A 12,387-nucleotide genomic window follows, 5' to 3' on the forward strand; every position below is an offset into this window, starting at 1 on the left:
ACAGGAAGAAGTCTGGAAGACCTCCAAAAATTTGGAGGTTAAAAACTACCCTACTGAAGAATTATTGGGCAAACCAGGCAATTAGAGAGGAAATTAAAAAATGTATGGAAACAAATGAAAATGAAAATACAACAATCCAAACTCTCTGGGACGCAGCAAAGGTAGTCCTAAGAGGAAAATTCATTGCAATCCAGGCCAATTTCAACAAACTAGAAAAAACACAAACTCAAAACCTAAGAGAGCACCTAAGGAAACTAGAGAGGGAGCAGCAAGAGCACCCCAAGCCCAGCAAACGAAGAGAAATAATAAAGATCAGGGCAGAATTAAACAAGATAGAATCCACAAAAACAACTGAACAGATCAATGAAACCAAGAGTTGGTTTTTTGAAAAGTTTTTTGAAAAATAATCAAAATTGATAAACCTCTAGCTAGGCTCCTCAGAAAGAAAAGAGACAACACTCAAATACACAAAATCATGAAGGAAAATGGATCTATTACAACAGATCCCTCAGAAATACAAGCAATCATCAGAGATTACTATGAAAAATTATATGCCAACCAACTGGACAATCTAGGAAATATGGAAAAATTCCTAAATGCACATGCACTACCAAAATTCAAACGGGAAGAGATACAAAATCTGAACAGATCCATAACCAGTGAGGAAATCAAATCAGTTATCAAAAATCCCCCAATGAATAAAAGCTCAGGGCCAGATGGATTCCCAGGGGAATGCTACCAGACATTTAAAGCAGAGTTAACACTGAGCCTTCTCAAGTTATTCCAAAAAATAGAAATGGAAGGAAGATTTCTGGACTCATTCTACAAAGCAAGTTTCACTTTGATTCCTAAGCCAGGCAAAGACCCAACAAAAAAAAGAGAACTACAGGCCAATATCCTTAATGAATACAGATGCAAAAATACTCAACAAGATACTAGCAAATCGAATTCAACAGCATATAAAAAGAATTATCCATTATGATCAAGTGGGATTCATTCCTGGGTTACAAGGCTGGTTCAATATTCGCAAAGCCATCAATGTGATACATCACATTAACAAAAGGAAAAAAAAAAACCATATGATCCTGTTGATAGAAGCAGAAAAAGCATTTGACAAAATACAACATCCCTTCTTAATAAAAAACCTCGAGAAAGTCAGGATAGAAGGAAATTACTTAAACAGCATACAACCCATTTATGAAAAGCTAATGTTATCCTCAATGGGGAAAAACTAAGAGCTTTCCCCCTGAAATCAGGGACACGACAGGGATGTCCACTCTCACCACTGCTGTTTAACATAGTGTTGGAAGTCCTAGCATCAGCAATAAGACAACAAAAGGAAATAAAACGCATCAGAATCAGCAAAGAAGTCAAACTTTCACTTTTTGCAGATGACATGGAAAACCCGATCGACTCCACCAGAAGCCTTCTAGAACTGATCAATAAATTCAGTAAAGTCGTGGGGTACAAAATCAATGTACAGAAATCGGTTGCATTCTTATACACCAAAAATGAAGCAACAGAAAGAGAAATCAAGAAACAGATCCCATTCACAATTGCACGAAAAATTGTAAAATACCTAGGAATAAACCTAACCAGAGATGTAAAAGACCTGTATGCTGAAAACTATAGAAGACTTATGAAGGAAATTGAAGAAGACACAAAGAAATGGAAAAATATTCCGTGCTCATGGATCGGAAGAAGAAAGTTTGTTAAAATGTCATTATTACCCAAAGCAATTTACACATTCAATGCAATCCCCATCAAAGTTGCACCAGCATTCTTCACAAAGCTAGAACAAACTATCTTAAAATTCGTATGAAACCAAAAAACCCCGAATAGCCAAAGTAATATTGAAGAAGAAAACCAAAAGGGAGGCATCATAATCCCAGACTTTAACGTCTACTACAAAGCTGTCATCATCAAGACAGTATGATATTGGCACAAAAACAGACACATGGACCAATGGAATAGAATAGAGAGCCCAGAACTAGACCCACAAGTGTATGGCCAACTAATCTTTGACAACACAGGAAAGAGTATCCAATGGAAAAAAGACTGCCTCTTTAACAGGTGGTGCTGGGAGAGCTGGACAGCAACACGTAGAAGAATGAAATTAGACCACTTTCTTATACCATCCACAAAAATAAACTCAAAATGGATAAAGGACCTGAATGTGAGACAGGAAACCATCAAAACCCTAGAGGAGAAAGCAGGAAATAGCTTCCTTGACCTCAATGGCAGGAATTTCCTCCTCAACACATACCCAAAGGCAAGGGAATCAAGAACAAAAAAGAACTGTTAGGACCTCATCAAGATAAAAAGCTTCTGCAATGCAAAGGAAACAATCAAAAAAACTAACAGGAAACTGACAGAATGGGAAAAGATAGTGGTAAATGGCATATCAGTTAAAGGGCTAGTATCCAAAATCTACAAGGAATTCACTAAACTCCATACCCGAAAAATGAATGATCCAGTGAAGAAATGGGCAGAAGACCTGAACAGACACTTCTCCAAAGGGGACATCCAGATGGCCAAAAGGCACATGAAAAGATGCTCAGCGTCACTCATCATCAGGGAAATACAAATCAAAACACACTGAGATACCACCTCACACTGGTCAACGTGGCTAAAGTGAACACATCAAGAGACTATAGCTGGCGAGGGTGTGGAGAGACAGGCACCCTCCTACCCTGTTGGTGGGAATGTAAAGGTGCAGCTGCTCTGGAAAACAGTATGGAGGTTACTCAAAAAACTATCCATAGAACTCCCCTATGACCCAGCAATAGCACTGCTAGGGATTTACCCAAGGGATACAGAAGGGCTGATGCATAAGAGTACATGTACCCCAATGTTCATAGTGGCACTTCCTACAATAGCCAAATCATGGAAAGAGCCTAAATGTTCATCACCTGATGAATGGATTAAGAAGATGTGGTATATATATACAATGGAGTATTACATGGCAATGAGAAAGAATGAAATATGGCCATTTGTAGTAAAGTGGATGAACCTCGAGGGTATCATGCTAAGCGAAATAAGTCAGGCAGAGAAGGACAGATACCATATGTTTGCACTCATAGGTCTAACAGGACAAACCTAACAGAGGACCACAGGGAAAGGCAGGGGGAAAGAGAGTTGGGGAGAGAGAGGGACACAAATCATGAAAGACTACTGATTACTGAAAATGAACCGAGGACTGAAGTGGGAGGGGGAGGGGAGGAAGCAGGTGATGGTCATGAAGGGAGGCAATTGTGGGGAGAAGCACAGGGTGTTATATGGAAACCAATTTGACAATAAACTACTATAAACTAAAAAAATAAATAAAATTTAAAAAATTAAAAAAAAAAAGGATCTTATATGGCAAGGTTATGGATTGTCTGGGTGGGCCCAAGGTCATCACACTGATCCTCAAAAGCAGAGAAGGTCAGAGAGGGGGCCGTGACTCTGGAAGGAGGGTCTAAGAGATGCCATATTGCCCGCTTTTAAGATGGAGGATGGGGCCACCAGCCAAGGAATGTGGGTGGCCTCTAGGAGCTGAAGAGGAAACAGATTCTCCCTTAGAGTTTTAGGAAGGAACACAGCCCTGCGAACACCTTCATTTTAGCCCAGTGAGAACCATGGTGGACTTCTAACTTATGGATGGATGGAACTGTAAGATAATAAATCTATGTTGTTTGAAGACACTAAATTTGTGATAATGTGTTATAGCCATAGGAAACTAATACAGTCAGTATTCTCACACACTAGTATTTCAGGAACCAAATTGTATTTTAACTATGATTCATCATTTTATTTATTTATTTTTAAAAGATTTTATTTTTTTAAGTAGGTTCCACACACATCATGAGGACTGAACTCACAATCCTGAGATAAAGAGTCACATGCTCTATTGACTGAGCCAGCCAGGCACCCCTCCTAATTAACCATTTTATTTTATTTTTATTTATTAAAAAAAAACCTTTTTTGTTGTTTATTTTTGAGAGAGAGACAGAGACAGAGTGTGAACGGGAGGGGCAGACAGAGGGAGAAACAGATTCCGAAATAGCCTTCAGGCTCTGAGCTGTCAGCACAGAGCCTGAATAGGGGCTTGAACTCACAAGCCATGAGATCATGACTGGAGCTGAAGTCAGACACCTAACCAACTGAGCCACTCAGGCGCCCCTCCTGTTTACCATTTTAAAATGGAGTGTTTTGGGATAGACTTCATGCATTAATTACCTTAAACTTTCAAAATATTAACAAAAAGGGTTTTAAAAACTGATTTTAGGTACTGGTCTTTAGAGCTAAGACAACCTTATTCAAATACCATACTAACTGATGTTAAGCCGTTAATATAGCATGCTTTCTTCTCTTGAAGATGTTTACAAACCAAACTCTAAGGATAACCTATGGCAGTGTATCTAAGAATAAAAGCAGCTATTTCGTTTCACGTGCTCTCATAGTCTATCCCTATAAAACCCTGTCACCTGACCAGCTCATCAGCATAACTACCTTTTCTAAGTTGTTTAAAGGCCCTGAGCTTGTCGCGTGTACCTCTCTCTACCAATATATCCTTCCTCCAGGTTGGTCCCTGGTGAAAATCAGCAGTGAGGAATCTCCAAGGTCAACACCAATACCATAGCTCTGACATACCTAAGTTCGTCCATTTCCCGCTTCTTCTTCATCTCTTCCTTCTCTCTCCTTTTCATTTCCTGAATTTGGGCTTTCTTCTCATTTCTCTCTTCTCGGTCTCTGCATTCCTTCTCTGCCGCGAGGTCTGGGAATTGCTCCATTCTGGTCTTTTCTAATCGGTTCAGGATCTCATTCACTTTCTTCTCCACCGTCACAATTTTCACCTTTGAGAGAGATGGGGGGTGGGAGGAACAAAACTTAATCTATGTTTTCTCCCCCCAGAACAGACAAGATGCTGTATAGGGGCTGGGCAACACAGCCGAGAGGGACTTAGACAGCACACATCATGCTGAGCCTTCAACAACGAAGGTGTGAGACAGAAAAGACCGGACTCCGCTCCGCGAGCGCTGCTGGCGCACAACACTCACATCCTTCTGCCTGTGAAAGCCTATCTGTCCCACATCCATGTCAGCTGTTTTCTTCAGGTTCGACCACGGTGTATATACCACATTAACGTTGTTCATCTTGCAGCCTGCCAAGAGAGACTGTCTTCAACATGCGGGCAAAACACTGAGCACTGCATTCCCACTGGCAAAACACCAAAATCTAACCGAGGAAACAGTCATTGAGGGATTCAAACCACAGAACATTTTTTTAAGCCCACCCACAAACAGCAAATGGTAAAGGTGACCAACGCAATTCAAGCAAAAGTATTAGGAAGGAAAGCAGGGACTTCTGAGACTCCCTAATATTGAATCCAAAATTTATGATATGCGGTTGTTTTGTTTTTTTTTTTAAAGAGAGAAGGATTGAATAGGTTTCCTCAAAGGAGTCCTTGATCCAATAAAGGCTAAACCACAAGAGAAAGCAAAAGCCCAAGGTCTGGGATTTAAGGGACTTGCCCTCTATCCTGGCACCACCATGAATCAGTTGTGTCACTTAGGGAAAGTTCCTACAGCTCCCGGAATCTTATTTGAAACATGAAGAAACTGGACTGGTTCAGTAGAAGGGTTTTTTTGTTTGTTTGCTTAAATTTCTTTTAGCAGTGGCACCTTGTCACTAAAGAAAACATATGAAAATAATAAAAGCAGTAATAAAAAAAAGATGCTCCGGACGAAGGGGGTGCCAGGTACCCCATTCGTCTCTCCTCCTCGCCCCCTACCACCTCCGGCCCCCACTTCCCCTCTGCCCCTGCTTCTCAGGTGGCTCTCAGCACCCCACCTTCATCACTGCTCCAACACTCTATAAGGCCCTTTTATTAAATCACCACATGCACTGCAGAGATCTGGTGAACACGTCCTTAAGCGATCAAAATTAACGTCACCAAAAATGGGGCAAAATGGCAACACGTGCCTCCTGACTGTAGCGCCCCAGATCCCACTCATGTCGCACTCCTGCCCAACAATGCACGTACCCGTGCTCGAGTGGAAGCATCAGACCGACCCGAGTCACAAGGCAGTCCACAACTGGTCTCCCCTCAGGGTGCCAATGTCTTGAAAGACAAAGAAGTGTCTTTAGCTAAAAAGAGACTAGAGACACGAGGAGAAACTATACCACATGATCCTGGATCAGGAAAAAAAAAATGCTATAAAGGAACAGTAGTAGGACAACTGGAAAAACTTACATGTGGGCTGTGTATCAAATAACAGTATTCTATCCATGTTAAATCTCCTGAAATTTGATCACAGTAATACAGTCACTTAAAACAATGTCATTGCTCTTAGGACATGCTAAAGGGCTATAAGATCCATAATTTTCCTCCAAATGGTTCAGCCATAAAACAAACAAACAAACAAAAAAATCACAAGACCTAATAACTAGAGCATTACAGAGAGAAAGCAAATACATACAGAAAAATTGTTGAATCTAACTGCAGGGCATATAAGAGTTGTATTTTTCTTGCAACTTTCCTGTAGGTTTGAAATTTTTTCTTCAAAATCAAGATTTTAAAAAGTCTCCATGTGCACGGTGCTACGGGAGATCCAAATACGGATTAGACAATGGGCCCTGCCTTCCAAGACTACAGGAAGGCAGATGTGTACATAAATAACTATGTGTTCCACGGGAGAGGTTCATACAGTTTCGTGGTTAAGAAAGAAGACTTCAGAGACACTGTCTGACTTCAAATGCAGCTACTGCCACACTTCAGAGCTCTGAGACCTTGGGGAGGTTCCCTAATTCCCTTAAGCTCAGCTCCCTCATCTACAGAATGAAAATAATGTGCATAACTCAGTGGGGTTGATAAATGAAATAATTTGTAATATTCTCAGCACAGTGCCAGACATGTAACTATCCTTCAACGTTAACTCTACTACCATTACTACAACTGCTGGGTGGCCCTTGAACCTTAGCTTGGCGCTAGACATGGGATGACTGACAAGGAAGACGAAACTGAGGACAAAGAAGACAACATAAGGTAGGAAAACAGCAACTACGTGCTTTGGCTGGAGTGTGAAATAATGTGAAGGGAAATGAAGCCTGTAGTCAGATCGGAGATGCTTAACAAGTCTGGACTTAACTGTACAGGTAAGGTGAGGCGTGTCACACAGAGTGCTGAAGCTTTCAGAAAGTGTAATCTAGCGAAAGATTCTCTAGAATGAATCAACTGGCTGACCAGATTCTACGATGACAAACAAGATTAACCCAACGCCCTCAGTTCTGAGGTCAAGCAGGGGAAAATATTTTAATTGCGCCGCAATGCGAATGGAGTGTCCTTAGCAAGCCCTGCAGATGAAGAACCCCCTCTTCATCCCTTGGTGTCCTCTGCTGGGGACTCATGAGTGAGGCTCCTGGGCTTTGCCCCTTATTTTGCTAAGCCACCTCTCACTGTGGAGGGCTGAAAAAGAGAGAGGAGTAAGGCAGTATTCTCTTCTGTTTTCTCTAGAACTGGTAGACTATAAAGAGATTACGAAGCAAGAGACTGGGCCCAGAATAAAGAGTCCAAAGATCTTTAATAAAGTCACATCTGCTAGCCAGGGGCATGGAAAGGGGACAAGGACATGTGAAAGAGGTTGCAACACACACAGGATTAATGATTGCTTTAACTTTATTATTTTTACTTTAAAAACTGATGCTCTTAACTGGAAATCTTAGAAACTCTGTTCCACTCATAAAAATGGAATGTCCTAAAACTAACTGTAACTTAATGATTTACGGAGTTGAAAGTCAGTGGCTCTACAAGACCAGACTTTTGCTTTCTTTGGCTAGGTATCTGACCTATTAAAGCTGCCCAAGTTAGATTTAGGAAACACAGTCTAAGCGATGGAGAAGGGGTACACGGGCCAGCTCCTGTCCTGTAATCCTCGTCCCCTGGTACCTGCTCTCAGCTATGTGACTGCCCTGTGCTTATCCTCTCCCCAAACCAGATTTCTTTCCACCCCTCTGGATCACCTTTGAAACTCACATCAAACCAAACTTACCTCTACTCTATCTAGGTCTATGTCCTATACCCCAAAATCCAACATCTTAACCATCTTAATCATTCTTAGCAGAACACCATCTCCTTCCTGACTCCCCTTTTTAGCGCTGATTTCCTCCCCCAAAGCTGTCCTTCTTGACCTATACTGACTACTGGCAGATTAAATCTACTACTGACAGTAGAAATAAACAAGCACCAAGCCCAGAATTACAGGCCTTACCTAAAACACTTAGACCAATTGTTCTCAACCTTCTTTGCACATTATAATCTCTCAGAGAGCCCTGTAAAAATATGGGTACTCCTGGGTCACTCCAGACAAACCAAATAAGATTCTCTGGGAGATAAAAGATCAACAGACTCGATACCTTCACAATTCACAGGGAGAAAGAAGTATTTAAGAGGACAAGAAGAGAAAGAAAAGTAGGAAACAGGGATACAGAGACTTGAGTTCTAGAATAAAGGACAAATGACAGAAATAAAGACATCACACATTAAAAATAAAACCATGAGACACATCTCTTGCTTAGCCATTAACTTAACCTCGTTTCTGAAAGTCTTTCTACAAATAATCTCAGGGGTAGGTGGGTGTAGACAACTTTCTAGTCAAAGTAAGGAAGACAGGGTGGAAAGAGCAGAGAAAGGGTCACAACCATTACAAGGGAGGGGAGATTGGTTTTTAGTTCTCTGATAGGTAGCAGAACTGCCGCTTTAAAGAACAAAATAGGGGAAAGGCATACTACATAGTATTCCTCTGACTCCAGCCAAAGACATGTTCTCTGAAACGTGTTCTACTTCAGAAACAGACATTGGTGTTAATTCTGAAAACACCTCTAGGAAAACTGACCTTGAATGCTATTGGCCTTCACAAGATGGGCACAGTCCATCAAGACTTCCTTTGGGATGTCTTCTATCTTCTCCCCCTGAAACAAAAATAAACCACATGGTCCACTACCTTGTCACTGATCGATATGGAGCACTTACAGGCTGTTAGTGCCCTATGAGGCACAATTTTATTAAAAGCAGAGACTTCACTGTATTTCGGAACACTGAAAAATGAAGTCTATTATGGGAATGTTTGAGAGAAAGCAGTAGGAGTAATACAGAAAATATTAATAATTAAGAAGTGGGGGAAAAGGGTATAAAAAACCCTACCACAATATTAACTATAATTATGTCTAGTAACTTTCCCCTCTTTCTTGTTACTTTCTTCTCTTCATTCTTACTTCTAGAAACCATGTAGGGAAATGGTGCTTATTTTTGATAATTGGGAGTCTTCTTTACTGAGGTCCCTACATCCTTGATCTCAAAGAGACACCCCATAGTTTTGGCTGTCAAACATCTGGTAGGTCATCTATCAGCCTTACTGAGAAACCCAACTCTTGGTGTGTTAGATATAACCATCCACCCTAAGGGAAAAATAATATTGACTTATTTTCTGTACAGATAATGTAACAAAGTCAAAGCTGAATAAGCAAAGCCATTCCAAAACAACAAAAATATTTCTGAGGCAAGAGCAAATGGGAATCACCTCAGTATTGGCTCCAACTAGGCATGGGATTAAAGAAGCACTTCTGTGTGGGAATGAAATGTTCTTCCTACCTAAATACTTAAGATTAACTTACACCATTATGCTTCTAAATTTGTTTTTGTTTGAAACTGTTTGAAAATGGGGATCTCTCAAATACATAAATTTTGACCAAAAATAAGTGATTGAAGTTTGCCATTACTTTTCATAACATATGCAATTCTCTGACCACTTAGAGGATTCTGAATTTCACATCCTGATAACACAATGTCATTATTAAGAGTATCAACCATTACACCAGACTATAATAGGATGCCTTCAGAGGCTTCTAAAACACACAGAAGCAGACTGACCCTATACTAAACAAATCAAAATGAGTAATTAAAAAACAAAACTCCTACCATGTTTTAAGTACCCACTATGAGCTAGGCACTAAGTAAATAGCCATGTGAAATAGAGGGCGTTCCCTTCACTTTAGCAATGAAGAAAATGAAGCTTAGTAAGGTTAAGTAACTGGGCCAAGGTCCTCTAAATCTCAGTGACAGGACAGAAGTGACAGATGTACCCAGGACTAAAGCTATGTTGTAGCAACTGACCCCGGAGTACAGTCCTTAGGGAATTCTTGTGGAAACGGACTTTCTTGGTCCTTGATGTCAGGCTACATCCTGATATCCCTTCTTACTAACTGTGTCTGCCACTATTCCTAAAGCAACCTCATCTTCCTGTTTTGCTACCTCTAATATAATCTGAGCAGACTTAAACAAAACAAAAACAACCACTCAGCTTAGCTTTATGCCTGTGGAGAGTCTGCAATCCCCTCAAATACATAAACGTCAGAATTGTAACTGTGGGCTTTGTGCCATCCACATTAATGAGATAAGAGACTTTTCTGTCAAAGAAGCCTAGGAAAGAACACTGCTGGATACCTACAACCTTCAAGGTCTGGGTTGAATTCAACAACAAAATACCTACAATATTTAGCATGTGCCAGGCATTTCCCTAACTGCTTCAGTCATGCTAGCTCATAATCCTCATGGCCCAATAAGATAGGAACTGCCGGCTCCGGGTTACAGATGAGGAAACAGGCCCAGCTAGGTAACCTGTCAGCCAGCAAGCAGCAGAGTCAAGACTCAAACCCAGCCATCTGGATCCTGAACCACTCTAGTCTTCCTCCATCTTCAACACGTACTTGGTGTCTACTAAGTACAAGGGGCTACACCACTTACTGCAGATCAACCAGGTAAATGGTTTATTTTCACTGAGCACATTATGTGCTTCCAAAAGAAAATGAAATTAAACTTCTTTTCAAACAAGGAGAAACTGGTGGTAATGTCAACTTGGGACTGCCACTATCTTTCCCGTTTTCTAACACATAGAACCTAAAGGAAATAAATTTAATCTGAACCAAAAGGAAACTTGGTAACACCGTACTCTGTTTTCTCTAAACTTAAAATAGTTCCAAAATGGCAAGAAGTTGCCCAGGAGAATCCAGAGTTTTGTTCCAGTACAGAGCTCACAATCTTCCTCTTTTCCTTTACAACACAGTTCTCAAAAATATCAACAGTATAAATTAAGATGGGATACAATGTTTACCCTTGCTCATAAATTAGGAAGTGAATACTATAACCATAATGAAACAGCATCTTGTATTTATTGAAAAACTGTCAAAAGGTTGCTATTTTTTTTAAGTCATACAATCCCAGGAAGGTGTGGAAAACCTGTATGTATCAGGTAGCATTTTAAGCTAGTGCAGTATTTTTAGAGGGCAATCTGGCCTATCTTCTGGCTCAGTGATTCCACTTCTGAGAATTATTGTAAAAAACCGAATTGAAAAGAAAAACAAAACTTCTTGTTGTTGGGGATTCATGGTGCGGAAAACTATATAAACAACTTATATTCTGACAGGAGAGCCGGGTAACTGCGGCACATCAACCCAAAGCAGCCAATCAAAACAATAAATATGAAAATAATACAGTAACATGAAAAAGTTTACAAAACTGTCACATTAAAGAGTAATACAATCAACTAGGGGAATCAAAAATTTTTGTAATAATACAATCAACAGGACGGAATATAAATGGAGACAAAAAAGTCTCGAGTGCGTGGCATAACATCATTGAAAGGCATGGGGTAAGAAACTTTGGAAAATAGCATTTCTACTGGAAACTACAAGGCAAAAAGACAAAAAGAATCGCACAATAAACAGCATGCTTTAGTTGATAACGTTGTTTCGTATGTGGATATAGCTTAACAAATCTGAAACCTCTTACACAGATAGTGGAGTCAAAAAGCAAACAGATGGTAGATGGCAGGAACCAGGCTTTGCACTATGAGAAGGAAGTAATAGAGGAGCAAAGAAAAAAGGCTAGAATGGCCTCTATAATAACAGATTCATCACAGCCATCAGTTTGAGCTCCTGCTTAACATAGATACAGATGGAGAGACAGAGAAATAATCAATCACACGAATTACTAACATGGGTTGGTATACACACATGTACTTCCTAGCTCTTTCTGCTGAGAGGGGCTAGAAGGAATGGCACTCGAGGAGCAGTGAGCACACCAAGTCCAGATCTTGACTTCCCCAGTATAAGGCATCAGGGTTCCTTGGAGAAAGGCCTGATTCTAGGACGGGGGCAGGCAAAATACAAGATGAGCCCACAGCATCTGAGAGTGCCAGAAACGAAGTGCTCAAAAAATAAAAGGACGGGAGCATATCAAAGGAACACAGGAGCCAAGCTGAAAGAGCTCCAACCAAAGGTGGGACAATTTCAACAACCAAATAACATAGAACTGGAATATAACCTAAAGTATAAAATAAACGTAGGAGT

At 40.4% G+C, this 12,387-nt stretch overlaps 1 protein-coding gene across 3 annotated transcripts in view; it reads right to left on the minus strand.

Moving 5' to 3' along the window:
• CCDC25 (coiled-coil domain containing 25) overlaps positions 1-12,387 on the minus strand; it is a 46,830-nt gene that overhangs the window by 17,903 nt on the left and 16,540 nt on the right. For all 3 annotated transcript variants that reach the window (XM_029938369.1, XM_029938361.1, XM_029938375.1), the window contains 3 exons: positions 8,877-8,952; positions 5,043-5,146; positions 4,636-4,838 (listed from right to left, as the gene is read on the minus strand). In XM_029938369.1, coding sequence (XP_029794229.1) covers positions 4,636-4,838; positions 5,043-5,146; positions 8,877-8,952 — 383 coding nt within the window. The remainder of the gene's footprint in view (positions 1-4,635; positions 4,839-5,042; positions 5,147-8,876; positions 8,953-12,387) is intronic.

Source organism: Suricata suricatta, chromosome 1 (genome assembly GCF_006229205.1).
Source record: "Suricata suricatta isolate VVHF042 chromosome 1, meerkat_22Aug2017_6uvM2_HiC, whole genome shotgun sequence".
NCBI classification, from domain to species: Eukaryota; Metazoa; Chordata; class Mammalia; order Carnivora; family Herpestidae; genus Suricata; species Suricata suricatta.